We start from the raw sequence: 20,774 nt of genomic DNA on the forward strand, positions 1-20,774 counted from the left end.
GTGTGTGTGTGTGTGTGTGTGTGTGTGTGACTCCTGAATCTTCCAAGGTTTAACCATTGCCAAATGTGAGCATTACAGGGCTTAGTTGTAGCAGTCCTTTGGTGACTTGGTATACAGAAGGACTTGGCAAGGTTGCTCTCTCACTCAGCACACACACACATACAAACACACAAAAATAAGATACTATAACAAAAAGTTTGACTTTTTCTTTATTTTGTGGTAAATGGATAGGCTAATGCATCTCTAGTGAGCAATAAACCTCAACCCAAAGTGCAACCAGTGAATTTCCTATTCAAGGTCAGTTGGTAGACCGCTTCGAAAAGGTCCTCTCTTTCTTGCCTGTGACAGCTTGAAGTGAGTTGATGCATGCGACTAATGCGAATCGAAGGGAGGCTTATCACTCTCACTACAAAACAGGATTTTTCAACATAAACCCACAAGGTATTTTCAAGGTAGCCAACAAAAAGGCCTTTCTGCTTCTTTTTTTCAATCAAATTTCAGTTTCTATTCATTACTGTGTCTACCTTCACCTTTTATTCAACAGAAACGTAGCTTCAGCATTTTATAAAGGGGGCTCCACTATAGCATTCGAACGTTACTTTACCTATAAACTCTATGATCTTTACTCTAAAGAAACAAATGCTATAATTATTCATTTTAAATTCAATTTAAAATGCAAGAAAATGATCTCCTTTTATCTAAACAGTCACTAATAAAGCACATAAAAAGATTAATGAACACAAGAAGTCAAAGTGAAAATGGAAAGACCTCAGTCAATTTCAAGCTAGACGGTTTCAAGAAATATCAATAAAATCATTTTGGTCCAACCAGAATTAATGAAATATGAAAAAATGAAAGCACCTTGATAAAGGCAGACATTTTGGTTTGACAACAAGACAAGAGCAACAAAACAAAACAACGATCTTARTGACGCAAGCGTATCTGCCCATCACTCTTAGAAAGAACAATTTAGACTTATGGAGCGAAAAAGATGATTTAAAAACAGAYAACATTCAGGAAAATTGCCAGACTTCCCAAGACTGGATGTCATCAAATGCACCCAACATCAGACAATAATTGATCAAAGACAAAAAAGCTATCTATTCATCACACTAAACTTTATATGTTTTATTTAGTATGTTAAATCTAAAAGCTTTAAACAACTAGGTCTGTCGCAATAGGCATTAAATCAATTAATCGCATGATAAATTTAAATGAAGTCGATAAAAAAATTTAGGTTGATAATTTTAATTTGCCTGCTTGTTTGTTGTGTTTCCCTCTTATTACTCCTTAGCACAAGGAGGAGTGAAAGGGATCCATGACTAGTTGTAACATTAGACTTTTTTTGATAAACTTTTATTTTAACTGTAAAATAAAGACTGTAAAAATACTGTAGGCTGTTTAGTTTAGTAAAATTTTTAAAATATATATTTTAACACGGACGGAGCCATTTTATTTACATGCAAAGCATTCTGGGTAAATGATGACGTGGATAGGTCCTCAGTGTGAGCGAGCTATATCCACCCTGAAGGTTAATCTTGGACAATATCTGATGATTGACTCATTTAAATGAAACCAGAGAGCGTTGACAGAGAGGAGAAGGTAGAAATGATTCAGTCTACAACTGAAAATGTGTATGGAGGACAATAGAGCTGCTTCATGGAATAAGAACCTCAGCTTAGCCTGTTAGCCTTTGAGCTAGTGCCAACACTATTTTGCCTTATATGTATTAGCTCAGCGCTAGCGCCACAAACTAACAAGCTAAATTGAAGTCCTCCATCCATATTTTCAGTTGCAGGCTGAGTCATTTTTGTGTTCTCCTCTCTGTCATGTGGATGGAGGACCTCAGTGCCAAGAGGAGAATCTGTAGCGCTGAGCTAATACATATATATGGTGATAACATCTGGGCTAATGCTAAAGCTAACAGGCTAAACAGTGGTTCTTCTTCCATGAAGCAGCTCTGTTGTCCTCCATCCATATTTTCAGTTAGAGGCCGAGTCATTTCTACCTTCTCCTCTCTATCAACGCTCTCTGGTTTCATTTAAAAGAGTCGATCATCAGATATTGTCCAAGATTAACCTTCAGGGTGGGTATAGCTCGCTAGCAGCCTCGCACCGATGACCTATCCACGTCGTCATTTACCCAGAATACCTTGCGTGTAAATAAAACAGCCCCATCCGTGTAATATATTTTTAAACTTTTAGTTTAAAAATTATAAAAACTAAACAGCCTACAGTATTTTTACAGTTTTTATTTCACAGTTAAAATACACGTTTATCAAATAAAGTCTAATGTTACAATTAATCATGGATCCCATGAACTCTCACGTCAGATATTTGTCAAGTACATGGTCTCGTAACCTCGGTATAKCCCCATGAACAGGTATTAACCTAGAGGAGTGTTGATTTGCTGACGCCTTCTTTTAGATAAAGACGTATTAAGTTGCCATCAGAGCCCTCGGGGTTTGCCAAGAGTATTTTTTTTTAAATTAAACTACATAAATTGCGTAAACTTCCATAAATTTCATAAGCTGTGTGCAGGTGACTACAATTATTTTATGAAGACACATAGAATAAATTGCACTGGCTTGGATAGAGGATGTGTGTAGCGATGTTACAGCTTYAGTAGCTGTTGTGGGTTGTTGTGGTTCAAGTCTGTAACTTTTTTCACGTATGTAAATTTCATTAACTTCTGTACGCTTCGTAAGGGGGAGATGCGATCATCATATTAGCTTAAAATGGTCTCCAAACAATATTGTCATTTATCACAATTTCTGAGAATTTATTGTCTAGATTATATTTTTTATATATCATGACAGGTCTACTAACAATATAACGTAATTAGAAAAAGATGGGAAAAGTGTGGCTTGATAGGTAGGTAGTGGTTGTGTTTGACACTGGTTTAGTCCTTTGGATTAAGGAATCAAATAGGTAAAATGTCATTATTCAGCTAATCAATTTATGTGTAGCAGGTAAAAAGTGTACAAAATGCTTCAAAGATTAAAAAAAACTTTTGTTGAACCTACGTAAGTTCAAGAGGTGTGAACTAGGGATGCACCGATAGGAAAATTTCAGCCGATATCGATATCTGACATAATTATTGCTGTAATGGCCGATAACCGATATTTACCGATATTACAAAAACACAAAAATTATATTACACATATACCCACAAACACACTTGGGTCTGTTTCAGTACTGTAAATAAACAACCAGACCTCTGACATGGCTGTCTACCTTAGTTATTCCTGGCTGTGCAGCGTCAATATCACTATCATGATCAAACAGATGCCGCTCAATCAACCATCTCCCCTCCCAAAACAGAAACTAAAGCTAAAGAGTGGGAAATCAATATCGGACGTTAATATCGGCCAAGTTTTACATATCRGACCGATACCGATATTCTAGAAAATGACCAATATCGTCCGATACCGATATGAATACCGAAATATCGTGCATCCCTAGTGTGAACCATTTTCTTTAAAATGGTTGTATAAAGAATGTCTCATCTTAAAAAAAAGAACAGAGTCACTTAGTAAAGTTTCTGTGTTAACTCAGTTTTTCTTGGACACAACAGAACTGGACCATTGGAACTTTTCTAAATCATCCTCAATGTTTTTTTCCAAATACATGGTTTCGGAATTCCTCAATAAAGTTTATAAATGTTATTAGTCTTCTAGGAAAAGTAAGCCAACATGAAAAAAGAAAAAATACCTTTTAAAGGAAACAAGATCCTTGTCAAACCCCACACTCTGTCCACCCAATAAAGACTTCCCCAACACTTTCACCTACCTGAGCGCTCAACCAAGTTCTTTTCCTTGCTCTCGCCAAGGTCGTAGGAAACTTTTTTCTCTCCTCTCTTCTCTCCGTGTCTACCTTTTCCGGCGTTCCTCCTCTTGTCCTGCTCCTCTTCATCTGAAGAGGAGCAGGAATTATTGGCGCTGCTGCCGCTGGTGAAGTCAGCCAGGTAATCTGGTCGTTGACGTCTTGGCGTCTGACTGCATTCTGGCATGGAGGTCAAAGGCTGGCAAGGACACATACATACGCAGATATGAAGCACATCCTCTATCGAATAATCTTAGTGCCAGAATGTAGAAAATCCGATGAATATATAAAAATTTCTGAACTAATTTAATTAGCTTCCTCATTGTAAAATGTGTTAAATGTGAAAAATTATTTAAGACTGGAAAAAAGGACTTTAGTTAAATATTTCAATACCAATGAAAACTCACAAGAGTACCAGTATGTATGTACGCTGGAGTTTTTTTGTTTTGTTTTGTTTTTGTCAAGGGCAGTTTGTAAAAATAAGAACAATTCATGATTTGTATATGGAGTTGATTAATTTGTTCTTCGGCATTTGGCCCTTAAATATAACCATTTAATATTATGTAAAACAAAAAGGTGATTTAAAATAAATGGGCTATTGCTTTGAACAGGGTGTGCAATAATCAATAATAGGAATTGCAATAATAATCAATAATAACCAATATAATCAATAATCAATACTAGGAATTGCACAACGGTCAGAATAAACTACTCAGAAACACCATAGAAACACAAACCACCTAAAAAACAGTCCTGTGTTATTATACAGCCTGCTGCACAAACTATTCAGGCCACCAGTGAGGATTTCATTGAGGTGATGACTTTGGTTAGTACCCAAAGAATGATAAGAAAGTGTAAAATTATCACAATATCCTAGTTTACTTTCTTTTGGATTTGCTGGTTGTTACGTGTCTAGCAGATTTGTTTTCTTCCTCCTCTTTCTTTTCTCTATTTTCAGGTTCAGCTTGCAGGCTGGAGCCAATTTGGATCTTTAAAGGCTGATTGGATGGAAGAGTTTCGAACAGACCAACCAGGACTCCACCACACCCTACTTAAGAAGCTCACCTGGAGGTCTGGGGTGGCTTCTTCTCCTCCCTGCTGCAGCTGCTACTGCTGATTGCCTGGTGCACCTGTGCTGCTGCTGGTCCTCCTGTGGAACCTGCTCCATTGTTTAAAGGTTTGTGGTGGGAGTTAAGAGGACTAGGTAAGTTTGGGGTACCCTGTACATTTTTCATCACGTAGGTACCTTTATGTTAAAAACACTAGGTAAGTAGGTTGGTGCCACCCATGTAATGTTTTGGTGAGACCTTTTTTTTGAGAAGTTTATCAGGGTGTTTTTCTTTCTTTGTTTTCTATTTAGACCAGATTGTAGACAGGCCCTGTTTTGTTTTGCTTGTTTCTTTTGTTTGGCACCACACCTAATGGTCCCTTTCTCCCCCACAGTGGTACAGCCTTTTGGAGCAGAGTAACAAAAATAAAACTTTTTATACACCTTTGCAGTGACTCTTGTCTATTTATTGTGGTTGTCGTGTTGCTGCCCCTTGTTTAAAGGAAGGGGTCGTAACACTGGTGTTGTGTCAAAAAGCACCCCTGCCATAAACAACACCTCTGTCACAGGAAGCACATTRACGCAAGTGCACAGAGTCAAGCATATCATTGCTGTGCTACCAACAGATATGTCTGTCTTTTAATCCACTTGGTATGCTCAGGGCTTTTGGATGCTGATTAATTTAAAAATAGCAAAAACTAAACTAATCAATCAGCAGACTGATCAATTGGTCAACCTCTAATTCACACACCGTTATAAATGAACATGATGAACTGAGTTGACGTTGGCCTAGCATCACGTCAAGTCTTTGAGCATTTGTCACAGGAGACCAGGTGCCAGTCAGGCAATATGTTATAAGCACAATTAACATGACCATCCTTTAAACCTTCACCTAAGTACTGTAAAGTACATGATAAATTCAAGGTGAAATCTTTTATTCATTCTTTACTGTTTAACATATATGCTTCTTTAGATGAAAAAGAACATAAATGCATATACATAGGATGTGATATCACTGGGTGCTTCTTTGACAGCAGTTTTATTAGAAGCAACAAGGTGAAAACACTTATGTTTGTWAGTTCAAGTATAGTGTATGAAGTTACTTTTTTTTCTTCGTATACCAATAAATATATTGGTCTATCTCACATCATGGAAGGACATGAGCTGATAACATTTATAAAGCATTTATACATCTGTTATTCAGCATTCAGCTCGAGCAGTGCTGTCAGGCCACTCAAATTAATAAGCAGGAAGTGATCACAAGGCTTACACAGTCACCGCTGGGTAGCTGTGTGGGTGAGTGATAGACGAGGATAGAGACAGAGAGATTAAATACATGAGAGGAGAATAAGAGGGGAGATGGGAACATCAGATTGATGAGGTGAGACATGAAGAGGAGGGGCAAGGTGAATCTCAGCATGGCAGCAGAAAGGAACAGAAAGGAGAAACTGAATGGATTGAGAGCGGCGGAAATGAACACCAAGAGAAAGAGATTCTGGACATAAAAGAGGGGATAAAAAGGATACAAGAACAGACTGTGACTAAACAGTGGAGAGCAAGGCAAAGACAAAAGATCAGACACTGTAAAAATGAGATGAAATTTTGGATGCATTAGGGGGAGATGTGAGAACGGCAAGCAGTCTAAATAAGGAGCTAAAAGAAGGATAGACAAAGAGTAACTGCAGTTATCAAAATTAGGATGTGGAGTTCAAATTATTAAGGCTATAAAAACCTTCCACTTTCTCAACCTTTAACCCTCTCTGCCTGAATATTATTTTTAGCTCTAACAAACATTGTACTTTCCTTCTGACAGTACGACGGTTTCTAATCTTTTGCCACAATCCGCACTTTAAACTTTCTCATACTTGTTGGTTCAGCTTCAGCAGATGGCTTGTGAGCGCCGCACCCTGAGGAGCGAATCTAGCCGTCACAGCGCTTTCCTTCCCCGCGTTATCGATGTCTCCCTCCATACGCTTTACAACATCGAAACTGACGGGTCTCAAATTATTCTGGACAACAGCGATTGTGTATGAACAAGTCTTCACTTTCAGCAAAGACCTCACAAATGCAGTGCTGAACGTCGACGTCTGGTCTCTAACGCACTCCCAGAGCGTTCCCGTCAATTTGGCCCTCGAGTGGGGGATGGGTGTACGAGTACAGAGAAAGAAAGGGATGGAGGGGTGAACGGAGGAGAGCGAAGCAAGGTGATGGAGGGAGTAATGCACTGTTGCAAGAAATTGTGAGGAGGCTTATAAGTGGATGTGACAGAGCGATAGAAAAAGTGGATGATAGACAGAAGGAGAGATAGCAGGAAGAGCACGAGGGAGAAAGCCTGACAGTTGTCCCCTTGGGGAGTTGGGTCTCTTCTTCAGGTCTCTTTCTGAATCCTTTCAGTCTTCGCAGAACTGCTACTCCTCCTCCTTTTTTTTAGGAATCACATCTGGTGTGCTTTCTGTGAGCGTTCGCTCCAGGCATCTGACTACCGGCATCCCTTCTCCTCTGACACTCTTCTTTTTTTAGGTCCCATGAGGCATCTGGACCCTATTCTCTTTCTGCTCTTCGTCTCCCTACCTCTCTCCCTTTCACCCACCTTTGGGCCTCGTTGCCTGGAGGGTTTGCCCATCAGCTTCTCGTCATCCAGTTCACATTGCTCCAGTAGATCCAGTATATCTTCCTCCTATGCATTAAAGCATACAGACAAGAGGTTAGATTAGAAAATGTCAAAGAAACATAGTCGACTTCAAACACGGTGCCTAAACTGTGATCCACATGTGAAGTCTCAGAAAACTAATAATTCTTCAATTAAAAATGGTAAAAAGTTTGACTTCAAATGTATAGGTGATGTATCTGCAGGACTAAAAGGAAGCTGAATTTGTACAAAAAAATCATTATAGTTGTCAGTGACATGGTGATGATTTTCACAGGTGACAGTTATTATAAAGGGTCTTAATGTCTTTTGAGAAGGGGACCTAACGGGCTTCAACTTCCTGCTCAAATTCAGAGTGATGTTTTTTTTTTATCTCATAACTCACGATGATGACTTGTGGGCACATACGTATAGTGTGCTATATTTTCTTATCTGGAACACCTAATCTGTGTTAAAACATGCATAGAGCCTGTACAATAAGGAACACTACATCACACCAACACAGTTGTGCTACATGTTGCACCTCTGATTCAAGAAAACCAGTGTAAAATCAGGTACACCAGTTCTGTGTTAAACAAATTTAGCTGCTGTATGAAAGTGATTTGGCTTTTTGGATGTAAGTTTTTTTTTTTTACATTTTTGTTATAAATACACAGCATTGTAATTCTCCATTAACTCACCTGTCTATAAATCAGTAAACTGGGTCTAACCCCAGTATCTATATGGATATTTATTGGTTTCCTTGAATCACGTAAACTATCTACTGCAAAGCTCATTTTAAATAGCACACATATTAAAATTAATACACATTAAAAAACATCAAAGCTCTACAGAACTGAGGGGAAAAAATGAAAACAAGGCAACTACATTTGCTCAAACCAACTTGTACAAACAGCCATAAAGAGCTAAAAACTCAAATTTGAGCTTTTTATATTATCATTTTCACAGGAAAATTATACTTTACCCTGCTTTATATAAAAATTTACAAATAACAGGTATTTTTTGCCTCAATGAAAGTCTGTTGCCAGCTCAATAACTTTTTACGAGGTGAAAGCTTCCACAGCTATGGTGGTTAATAATCACTGGAGGCCCATTACTTTGTTAAATAACACCAAGTGGGTTACCGGAATGTTTTGACTTGCTTTACAGCACAGGAGAAAACCAAATTTGACACATTTGTAAAAAATGTAGATGAAATAAAAATGACATTTACAAAATTGCTGTGAGAGTGTGAATATTTGTCTCTTTTGTCTTTATGTGACCCTGTAATAGATTTGTGACTTGTCTAGGGTGAAATGGATAGATAAATGTATACAGGTCCTTCTCAAAAAAATTAGCATATTGTGATAAAGTTCATTATTTTCTGTAATGTACTGATAAACAATAAACTTTCATATATTTTAGATTCATTGCACACCACCTGAATTAGTTCAAGCCTTTTATTGTTTTAATATTGATGATTTTGGCAAAAAAGTAAAGAAATATCAAAAATCCCTATCTGAAAAAAATTAGCATATCATGAAAAGGTTCTCTAAACGACTTATTAACCTAATCATCTGAATCAACAAATTAACTCTAAACACCTGCAGAAGATTCCAGGGGCTTTTAAAAACTCCCAGCCTGGTTCATTACTCAAAACCACAATCATGGGTCAGACTGCTGACCTGACTGCTGTCCAGAAGGCCATCATTGACACCCGCAAGCAAGAGGGTAAGACACAGAAAGACATTTCTGAACCAATAGGCTGTTCCCAGAGTGCTGAATCAAGGCACCTCAGTGGGAAGTCTGTGGGAAGGAAAACGTGTGGCAGAAAACGCTGCACAACGAGAAGAGTTGTCAGTCAGTGATGGTCTGGGGTGCCATGTCAGCTGCTGGTGTTGGTCCACTGTGTTTTATCAAGGCCAGGGTCAATGCAGCTATCAGGAAATTTTGGAGCATTTCATGCTTCCACCTGCTGAAAAGCTTTATGGAGATGAAGATTTCATTTTTCAGCACGACCTGGCACCTGCTCACAGTGCCAAAACCACTGGTCATTGGTTTAATGACCATGGTATTACTATGCTCAATTGGCCTGCCAACTCTCCTGACCTGAACCTCATAGAGAATCTGTGGGCTATTGTGAAGTTGAGAGACACAAGACCCAACACTCTGGATGAGCTTAAGGCCACTTTCGAAGCATCCTGGTCCTCCATAACACCTCAGCAGTGCCACAGGCTGATTGCCTCCATGCCACACCGCATTGAAACAGTCATTTCTGCAAAAGGATTCCCAACCAAGTATTGAGTGCATAATTGAACGTAATTATTTGAAGATTGACCTTTTTGTATTAAAAACACTTTTCTTTTATTGGTCGGATGAAATATGCTAATTTTTTGAGATAGGGATTTTTGGTTTTTCTTTACTTTTTTGCCAAAAACATCAATACTGAAACAATAAAAGGCTTGAACTACTTCAGTTGGTGTGCAATGAATCTAAAATACATGAAAGTTTAATGTTTATCAGTACATTACAGAAAATAATGAACTTTATCATAATATACTAATTTTTTGAGAATGATCTGTATATACTACATAAAGGTGGCACAGGTCAGGCAGAAAAAACAAAAACAATCTAGTAGTTTAGCATTTTAACATTTAATGATATTTTATTTTATTTGCTTTAAGCCAATAATAAGCAGCTTCTTAGTATTTTCTTGCAATTTTACTGTCTTTCACTTCTAAAAATAGTGTAAATTACATTGAACTACAAACAGCACATTCTTGCGGAACAGTACGATTCGTGAGAACCACCAATACAGTTTTGATTTATTTTAGCTGAGTACTACTTTTGAAATGTAGTGTTTGAAATGTCCTGATGCATCTCAGTAATCGAGGTAGAAAAAAATCAAAAAGAAAAAAAATGAGTAGGTCCTCTGGATGGGTTCTTCTTTAGTGAAACGTTTCATCTCTCCTCCAAGAGACTTCTTCAGTCTGATGAGTTTCAGGTGAACTCAGCCTTATAAGCACTGCCTCCATATGGTGGACAAACAGGTTAGTTTTCTTAAGAAAAAACGTCCACCATTAAACAGAAGTGGAGGCCTTCGTGTCCAGTTGTCCTCCTAAAATGCTGTTATTGCAAGTATGACTCAGCCCCCTGTGAGCAAAAGGTGTGAATCAGGGCCCCAACGATTACCAACGCAAAGAGGGGAAAAAAGAAAAAAACTAGGGGACATTGAACCCCACTTGTACTCACTACATACACATAACAAAACACCAAATAACCACAGCCGAAGCATCCAAACTAATAAGTCAGGTGATGGGGCACATGACCCTCTATGAATAATAGAGCTAATCAAACCTTTTGGTAGGCGATGGCCCTCTTTTGTATGTGACTAATCTGTTTTTCCATGTGGAGGCAGTGCTTATAAGGCTGAGTTCACCTGAAACTCATCAGACTGAAGAAGTCTCTTGGAGGAGAGACGAAACATTTCACTAAAGAAGAACCCATCCAGAGGACCTACTTATTTTTTTCTTTTTGAGTAGTGTTTCAAAGTTCATTTAGGAAACAAGACCTAGTTAGAATACAAATTTTAACATCCATGCTCAGTCTATGAACTTTTTGAACTTGCCTCTTTGAAAGAATTTTTCTGTGACAGAAGTTTGCGAAGACAACATTTTCACTTTTATGTACTTTTTAATGTTTATGACAGAAAACCGCAGGCCTTCTGAGCGAGTGACAGCTTGACAACATTTTCCTTTTCAGATTTAGTATTCATTTGAAAATAAAAAATAAAGTGGTGAAATGGAAAGATAGCAACTGAGAAGTCAGGGGAAAAAATGTAGCTAACAACAGACCTAACAATCTGATGCATACCTTTCAACCTAACTGTAATGAAAGTGGGGAGAAGGGTGATGCAAACACTTTGGAAAACCGTGTAACCCATCACTGGGATGTCTGTAGAGCAGCAGCTGAAAGCAAGAGGCTGCTCTGTAGTCAATCAACATGTTATTTCTAGGAATACAACACAGGCTTTACTTTCTTTGATACAGTGACAGAACGTGACATTTTTCAATTCATATTGACGATGAGAAGCAAACAAAAGCAGACAAGCATAAGTGTTTTTGGTGCAAAACCTGCCAGACCTGATAGAAATGTGATTGTTTGCTTGCAAATGACCTCTGGCTTCCAAACAAAAGGTATACTAAAATACACAGTACAGGTTAGATGATGTACTTTGTGCAACRTGAACAAGAACTAATATAAATGGCAGACATAAAACTTGTTAGGTTCCATTTTAATTGGTGTTGTATAAATGGTTGGGTTTACATAGATGCAATGATTTGTGACATAGCTTATATTATAGATAGAAAAGTATATTGGCACTAATGCGTCAGACTTACTGATGGGATTGCAAAAGGTCTTAACAAGCTGCAAATGTTGGAGACTAGTCGGCAACTTAAAATTACAACAAAACTGTAAACAAATGGGCAAATTTTCAGTTACTTTCATTGAAATCTGTGTGTTTGCCACTAAGTGATCAGTGAATAGGGTTAGGCAATAYTGACAGAAAAAAATATCCCAATTAATTGTAGCATTTAGCCGATAAYAATTAATATGACAATTAGTAGATGACAATTGCACTTGCATGTGGTCGATATTGTGGCCTTGGTCCACATTTTCCAGGTTTCCTCGTACTTCGATTTATGTCGTTTATGGTGCCTTCCACCATTGGGCTCACATGCTCACCTGATAGTGATAGTGTGCTGTATACAAAAATGCATCATCATCACGACACTAATTCAAGTGCAAAGTGGCAAATTTTAAATGTTGACAGTTTTACTGAAGATAAATTGCCCACGATATGATTTTACCCAACCCTAGCAGTGAGTTAAAAAAGCAGCCAGTTTTTGAAAATTGAAAATTTGTTGCCCACCTCCACCCACGGCTCGGTTTTTACACACCTTGACTATGCTCTATATTTAATCTACAGGAGTACACCCTGAAAATGAAAACATGCAGATTTGCACCATTTTCTCAATAATTATTATTCATCTTTGTCATGGTTTTTAGACCTAGACATATTTTCTGTCAGAGCAGAGCTCCCCTATCTCTGTCAAAATATAGTTCTTGCACTCTTGAAAAAGATCAGAAATAAAACTGAAACTAGACAAATGTGGAAACTCTTTACTATTTTGAGTGACACTGTGTTGCTTAAATGTATCAAACACATTCTCAATTCAAGTGACAAAATTGCATGGCTCTGCAACTCCTGTGAGGAAAGTGAGAAACTTGAAAGTAATTTTGGAGGGTCTCTCACAAATGCTGTTTGCCGACTGGTCACCAGCTGTCGCAACCCGATGAGAAACTGGCTAAATAAACCTGTGATTGTCTCAAAAGTGCCTAAAATTATTTAATTTAGAACAAAGTACAAATAGGAATGTAATTAAATTCAGGTACTAATGCTGCTATGAAACAGCTCACAATTACTAGGAATGACACTTTGCTGTACAACTTTATATATGTCATAATGGCAACTTGTGGCCAGTAAACTACATTTAATACTCATTTGATTTGTTCATAAATGTGCCAGTAATGGTGCCAAATGTAACCAAATCTAGACTGCGATCACAAACTTGTTTAAGACATCAAAAAGACCTTCAACTACAAAACGAAATTCATTCCTGAGTCCACAATTATATTTAAGTACAAAGATGTGTTTGTGAAAAACTATGCTTTGAACGATGACAAACAATCCTGAAAGATACTGAACCTTCACTACAACCAAACATGAAACACTATTCAAACACAAAAACATTACAAACTCAGCTTACCAAKATCTCAAGATGACTTTTTTGTCTCCACTGTGAATGTGTGGTACTAAAATCAATGTGAAGTATTGAAAGCAACACATAATGTTTAAAAAAACAGAAGGAAATATCGGTTTAAAATGAAATATTCATGGTGTGATGATTATCATGCTGAGCTTCAGGAACCTGCCCTCTTTCTCATAGATGGTCTAGATTAGTATCTCACACTTTGTCCCTTTAAAGAGGACAGTTCAGTTGTCACTCACGATTGTGTGAATAGATAGGAAACAGTAGAGTTACTCTTCCTTACCTTACTGCTTTGAACAAACTCCACATCTCTTAGCTGGCTAAATTAAAAATCTGAGAGTTTGGGTTCAACCCAATCCTCTATTGAAATCTCTATGAAGGTTCTCTGCAGAGATTCGTAGATAACAGAACATAACCTTTGTTAAAAGCAAACTGCTAAGAGTCAGCTTCTAAAGTTGCAATATCTGCACATGACGGCGATTAGTAATGAATTTATAGCATCAATACTTTTGTCAATAATAATTCGTTTTTTTGTTGTTTTATTTTTATCTGCATCCTGTTGATGCTTTAATCATCATCATATTGAAACAAGTCAMAATGCTTTCCGTGTGTTTTTAGTGTCATTGTTTTGTTCCTGTTAAACAAATAAAAATGACATGATGACAGAAATTTGGCTCTAAAAATCCTTTTAATTGCTAGTCTTTCGAAAAAAAAATTTCACAACGAGAAAGATGCCAAAGCGTTTCTTTCAGCATTTTATCTTCTCTTTTCTATGCAACTACTTTCTCAGTCATACTCTACAATTTGAACAATGATTGTATCTTCCAGCCTTTTTTTTTTTCATTTTAATGTTTGTCTTCACACCTTCACCTATATTGTTAAGCAGAAGCTACATTCCTCGTAYCACTGAAAGCCTTTGGCCCACACAATCTATTCATACATTGACTCTTAACCCTGTTAAGTTATTGCAAAATGCATAAACCTTTTGAATGCATGTGTGAACACATTAATATCCGTATGTTAAAAGTTGCATTCTTAACAAAAAGGGAATAATAAACAGTATGTGTGGGCAACAGCTGTCATCCACTCAGAACTGACACTATCAGAGAGAACAAAAATATGTGAAATATACAGAAAGACACCAGACAGAAAGTGAAGAGTGTCAAACTGAAAAAAAGAAACAAATATCACATTGTTCTGTGGGATTTGATTTTCTTTTAAATTTTTACGCAAAATGCAATAAATATTTGTGAAGCGACAGTATGAATGACAGTAGGACAGTAGCACATATTGTGCTTTTCCTTCCTACATATTGTCAAACATTCGAACAAAAATCAAGGACTGTAAGACGTTTTCCGCATWATTTGCACATCCTCATTCGTCTCTGTGGGCAGAATCTTAATAGAAATGTGTGTGTTGCTCTTCTTTGTGTCTGCAATCGTTTGAATGCTGTGTGTGTATATGTTCAGGTGTGAATCTCTGCAGGATTATGTGGTGTGTGTTTGTGTGTGTCCGTGACTGTCAGCCACTGATGTACGTGCCTTCATTCGTTTCAGAGGATTATTCATTTCCTTTTGAAGTGAGGCAGCTCGCCCGGCGAGGAAGGTCTGAAAGGCGGCCGAGAGCAGGCTTTCATACTTTTCCAACAGCAGCTTGTCGTCTGGGGGGTAAATACGTCTGTAGGCCGAAGAGACAGAGAGAGACAGGGGCAAGGAGAAAATAAAATACAGGGAACAAGAAGTAATAAAGAAGGGTTATCAGCATTGGGAGACGGGACAAGTGAGAGTGGGGAAATAAAGGATGGAGAAGAGAAAAAAGGAGTTTAGGGTCACCAAAGTAACAAGAATAGGGAGATTGGGGTTAAGCAAAGGAGACATGTGAGGTTAAGAGAGGCACAGTAACAGATTTCAAAGGGAGGGGTTAGTACAGTATAAAAGAGCAAAAAAGAAGAAGGGGGCGAAATGTGTTGCCAAAGAGATGGAGAGATAAATAAAGGGCAGGCGTACAGAGAGGATAGGAGGCAACAAAACAAAGAACATTTTAAAAGAAGAGACAAATGGATGAATTGAGGCACAGCGAGGTCAAGTCACAGCAGGTGTGAGTGGTGGTTGAACATGAAAAAGCGCGTGTGAGACAGGAAACATGGAGGGAGGAAAATATTTCAGTGAAAGGTGTGAGGAAATGGACAAAAGAAAGATGTGAAGCAGAATAAAGGGGAAACAAAGCAGAAGAATGGAGCAAAGAGAAAATACAAAAGACATGTATAACTGAAGACCTCGAGTCAAGAAAATGTGCAAACTTCATTTAGGTGCTAATGTACCTATTAACACATCTTGACAGTGCTCAGTGATTAGCTTAGAGATGAAATTAAAACATTGTACAAATCTTTGTCTGGTTATCCTCGTAACCTTTCTCCAAACACCCGTGCGTCATCACTTTGGCCAGTAAATCAAAACAATGTAAGCTTTTTTAAAGAAAATTACCACTAGCCGGTGCAAGTGCAAAAAKAAGAAAAACAGTCTGGCATTATCAGAGAACTATCAAGAGACAAAGTTCCCATAAGTTGGCATTTTGATTCGAGGGGACAGAAAAAAAAGCCATGAAAAACAAGGAAAGACCTGAACCTGCCACTAGGGAGCAAAAGCAAGCRTATCTGTCATACCGGTGCCAAGCCTGGGTAAATGATTAAGGTTGCATCACGAAGGGGATCTGGCTTAAACACGTTTGTCAAAACAAATACACAAGTTTGTCTAAATGAGACCAAATGGGACCAGATGAGGGCCAGATTGACAACTACCACCAGTGGTGGTGAAAAACAGGCTGCTTGCAAAAATTRTGCTACTGTTAGTCRAAGACCACAAAGAGGGAAACGTGCCAGTAGACTGAGGTAGAACAGGAAAGTCAAGAGTGTAAAACTGAGGGAAGTAACTCTAAATGTAGGAWCAATGACAACCAAGGGGAGAAAGYTGACTGACATGATGCAGAAAAGGAAAGTAGATATTTTATGTGTGCAAGAGACCAAGTAGAAGAGCAGCAAAGATCGGAGCACTGGGACAGGGTTTGAGGTATTTTTACTGTGCTGTGGATAGGAAGAGAAATGGAGTAGAGGTAGTCCTAAAAGAGGGGTTTGAAAGGAATTTAGTCRGGTGACAAAAGTGTCAGACAGGATGATGTGACTGAGGGTAGAAGTGGAAGGTCAAATGTTGAATGTTGTCAATGGTTATGTACCACAGGTTGGAGGTGAGGCAGAGGAGAAAGATCATTTCTGGAAGGATCTAGATAAAGAAACAGAGAGTGAAGGGTAGATAGAGTGGTGATCAGAGCAGACCTGAATGAACATGTTGATGAAAGAAACAGAAGAGATGAGGAAGTGATGGGCAGGTTTGGTCAAAGAAAGGAACCAGGAAGGACAGATGRTGGTGGATTTTGCCAAGAGGATGGAAATGGTTGTAGCCGACACCCATTTCCAAAAGACAGGGGAAAGTAAGGTGACCTATAAGAGTGGAGGCAGGAGTATGTAGGTAGGCTATTCTGTGTAGAAGTAACTTGAAGCAGACCCTTGACCTTTAACAAGAATATAAAAAAAGGAAGTGAATTTTAATGCAAGCAAAAATCCAAATAAAGAACACCTGTTTTACTATTAAATTGAATCCCCTCTGGCTTTAGTAATTTCCTAGTTACAGAGCAGTAAACTGAATAACTGTAAAACCTCCAAGGACAATTCAGTGTATACATACCTCTTGAGCTTTCTCTTTTATTTTGAAAAACATATACAGTATACAGTATACTGTAGCTATCTCTGTCTTCTTCTCTCAGTAAAAATATCCACACTAAATATGGACTAGTAGTGGCTCAAATTAGCCACTTGATGGACTGTTAAGAAATAGATTTTTCATTGCATAGATTTGGTGGTGCATTCATGGATTGGGGGAAAAAAAGTTACAAAAAAATCATTTTGAATCAGTCCATACTAAGAGGATCAGTTCAGCCAATCAGCAGCCATGCTTAAAAATCTGCCAATTCCAGTCACCAGCCAAGCAATCAGTTTATTTGTAAATAAAACTATTTTAAGCTATTGTAAACTCTCAGCTGGGCTTCTCATGGATGTCTCGGGGTCCTGGCTTTCCTCACCCGATTTCATCTAACAGCCAAATGTAAGTGAGTTCATTACCCATAGTCATCTAATGAGCAGCAGTGTGTTAATCAGAGTTCACCGCTGYGCCGGGGCACCATTTGAATGCTAAGAGGTCTTTATTAGGGATGCTCCAGACAGACCTCTGCCTGCCTGATTGACTGTCTGGCAGCCTGTCGAGGAAGAGGAAGGAGGTGACAGCACTTCACACAGGCCTGGAGCAGCATTCTTACTAGGCATCCAGTCAAGTGATGAGTCAAGAAGTCACTTAGACATGGGGAGGCAGCAAGACAGGTGAGTGTGTGTGTGTGTCGCCCAGTTSCGTATGTATATGTTTGTGTGTATATTTGCGCTAAAACTTTGGAGGTGATAAAATTCAAGGCTTGAAAAGGCGTAGGTGTTTGCACACGTGGAATAAAGAGAAGGAGGCAGAAAGAAAAAATGGTGAGAGTGAAAGAGAGAGAACAGTTTACATGGGACAAGCKGTAAATGTGAACTTGCTAAGTCATGCTGTAAGGTAAATCTGCTCCATCTGCGAGGTTAGAAATCAACACGCTCACTTTCTTCCAAAGCACCAGCTGGAGTTTGAGTAGGAAAAAAAGGAAAACAAGTGTGGAGGGAAAAGAAGATAGCTTGCAGCTGGGAAACGAAGTTTACATGCTAAATTTAGTTTCTAAAATGTGGCAAAGTTAGGAATGTGCCGARAGGGATAGTAGTTTGTCATTGTAAACTTTGTCTGATTTCCTTCTTTCCATTTTAACTTGTATTATTCCAGTCTTTTGCATTCTCCAAAATGTTCAGCTGTTCCTTCTGTCACCAGCAATTTTTATTTTCACAAAAGCATGGCACATTGGCACGACTCCCAAACAGGCACAAAGACAGTGGGTGGGTCTCCAAAAGAGAAAGCTCATAGTGCCTGACTGGATGGGTGTTTTMTTACCTGTAATTCCCCAGATGTTGGTTTTCATGCTCTTCTCTGGAAATCTGCTTGCGAACTTGTGCAAGCCGCTCTTTCTACAAACAGATTTAAACCAAAAGGAAAAATAGTAAGAACATGTTTTATAGTAATTGGTACCAAATAATGCAATTCTATATAAAAGGAGCTCAATAGAAAAGAAAAACACGTTTTCCWTCACTGACTCTTAATTTCCTTTTTTTACACTCAGTACATTACAAAGGTGTAATTGTGGGGCTTAGCTGTTAAACTTGTCATAAAGCAAAGATGAGGTGACCACTTTGCTACTAGCACTGCAATACCATTAAGCACTGAGTGATAGAAGGCTTCAGTCGACCTAAACCCGATCTCACACTTCAGCCAAAACAGCACTCCAAGATGAGGTTGTGGCCTTTTTAAAGGAGTGCCTCTGCTGCGCCGTTCCACGTTCCCACTGATTACCAGTGTGGCTATCAAAAGGCTAATCAAAGAAGGTGGGAGGCATTAAAACGCAAGTAGCTGGCAGTTTTCACTGTGCAGAGGAGAAACGTTCCCCTGACTTCTTCATTTCATGGAAAAAATAATTACCAGTATACATTTCTCAGAAAACTTTGACTCTTTGACATGAAGAAAAAGGTGACGTTTATAATTTGTTCTCTCTTTCTCTCTCATTCTGTATATGCAGGGGTTACTCAATGAAACTGAAACACCTGGTTTTAGACCATAACACACCTTTCAGACAGCTTCCTCTTGTGTCCACAGTTRATCCTGTTGGATGTGGTTGGTCCTTCTTGGTGGTATGCTGACATTACCCTGGATACTGTGGCTCTTGATACATCACAAAGACTTGCTGTCTTGGTCACAGATGCACAAGCAAGATGTGCACCAACAGTTTGTCCTCTTTTGAACTCTGGTATGTCACCCATAATGTTGTGTGCATTGCAATATTTTGAGCAAAACTGTGCTCTTACCCTGCTAATTGAACCTTCACTCTCTGCTCTTACTGGTGCAATGTGCAATTAATGAAGACTGGCCACCAGGCTGGTCCAATTTAGCCATGAAACCACCCACACTAAAATGACAGGTGTTTCAGTTTCATTGTCTTACCCCTGTATATTAGGGGTGCAATAACACACATATCTGTATCAAACCGTTCAATACAGTACTCTAGGTTCAACACACACTTGTATCGAACAATACAGATTTTAAAATGTATGTTTTCAGCTTGTTTTTTTAAAAATGCACTGTGTGGAAGGCTCAGTGGATCTGCGTTCGACTAGGCACCTAGGCTGCATTGTCGAGCGCAGATCCACTGAGAAACTTGCTGTTCCAGCAACATTTTATAAACCTTACTTTTGAGGTCAAACAAAGGCTCATAATCAATTTCAAAAACACAAGTTAAGAAGGGCATCGTAATTTCTCCTTTTTTTTGTATCAAAAAATATTGAACCATGAGACTAAAGTATTGAAATGATGAATTTTCTGTATCGTTGCACCCCTAATAAATTAATATATCTCTTTTTTTACGAGAAATTAAGAAAATATATTTATTTTATTGGGTTTTTTTTATTTGTTTGTTTCTTTGGGTTTTTTTTTTTTTTTCAGTTCTGGACTGATACTCCATATGAGCAGTTTTAAAAAAAAAATCTCAGACTCTAAATATAAAGTTATCGTGTGATATATGATCATGGCTAATTCCTGCACTGCTACCATTTTAATCCTCATCCTGGTTCTGAATGTTTAGGAGGGAAAATCAATGAGTATCCCCTCAGTTTCCTTGCACACAGCATTTTGTACAGAAGCTTAGCAAATACAGCGATGCAGCTGGTTTGTGTTCAGAAATTAAAAGAACTACAGTTTTGCTCCAGAGACCGTAAAAATCTGCAAGACTTCATATGAAAGTCTGGTCTATCTTTTATTAAAAACAGCTGTAATATTCTATTTGCTTGTTCCGTACCAGTTCTTCTCTTCTTCTTTCCAGTGTGTGACGTTGTTTCTCCCAGTCAGAGGATGAAGCTGAGAGTTTCTTCATGGAGCCGTGTCCATAAAGCCGTCTCTGAGCTTCGGCCTTTTGTTGGGCCAGGTTACGTTTCTTATCACTGGCCCTGGACCAGAATAGAGAATGTGAAACAGAAAACTTTTAAAAACAATTAAAATTTATGTTCCCTCTCACCCGCAAAGTCATAAGTTTAGTGGGGTTTTTTTCATTCATTCATTTTGTTGGTTTTCAAGGTTCCTTTCGGTTCTCTGAGGATTTCAATCAATCAATCAATCAATAACTTTATTTTTGGTAAATTTTTCATATTAAACGTTAAAAAACAACAACAAACAAACAAAACAGAAACAATAAACAAACTCATAATTTACCAAAAAAAA

General features: G+C 38.2%; 1 protein-coding gene across 6 annotated transcripts in view; it reads right to left on the bottom strand.

Annotated features, from left to right (window-relative positions):
• ttll7 (tubulin tyrosine ligase-like family, member 7) overlaps nt 1–20,774 on the bottom strand; it is a 95,856-nt gene that overhangs the window by 24,294 nt on the left and 50,788 nt on the right. For 5 of the 6 annotated variants that reach the window (XM_014000034.1, XM_014000043.1, XM_014000048.1 and 2 more), the window contains exons 11-15: nt 20,356–20,503; nt 18,405–18,478; nt 14,874–15,009; nt 7,463–7,549; nt 3,792–4,023 (exon numbers count right to left, since the gene is read on the bottom strand). In XM_014000034.1, coding sequence (XP_013855488.1) covers nt 3,792–4,023; nt 7,463–7,549; nt 14,874–15,009; nt 18,405–18,478; nt 20,356–20,503 — 677 coding nt within the window. The remainder of the gene's footprint in view (nt 1–3,791; nt 4,024–7,462; nt 7,550–14,873; nt 15,010–18,404; nt 18,479–20,355; nt 20,504–20,774) is intronic. The other variant, XM_014000054.1, reaches the window with a different exon arrangement.

This window comes from Austrofundulus limnaeus, unplaced genomic scaffold, assembly GCF_001266775.1.
Source record: "Austrofundulus limnaeus strain Quisiro unplaced genomic scaffold, Austrofundulus_limnaeus-1.0 Scaffold8, whole genome shotgun sequence".
NCBI lineage: Eukaryota > Metazoa > Chordata > Actinopteri > Cyprinodontiformes > Rivulidae > Austrofundulus > Austrofundulus limnaeus.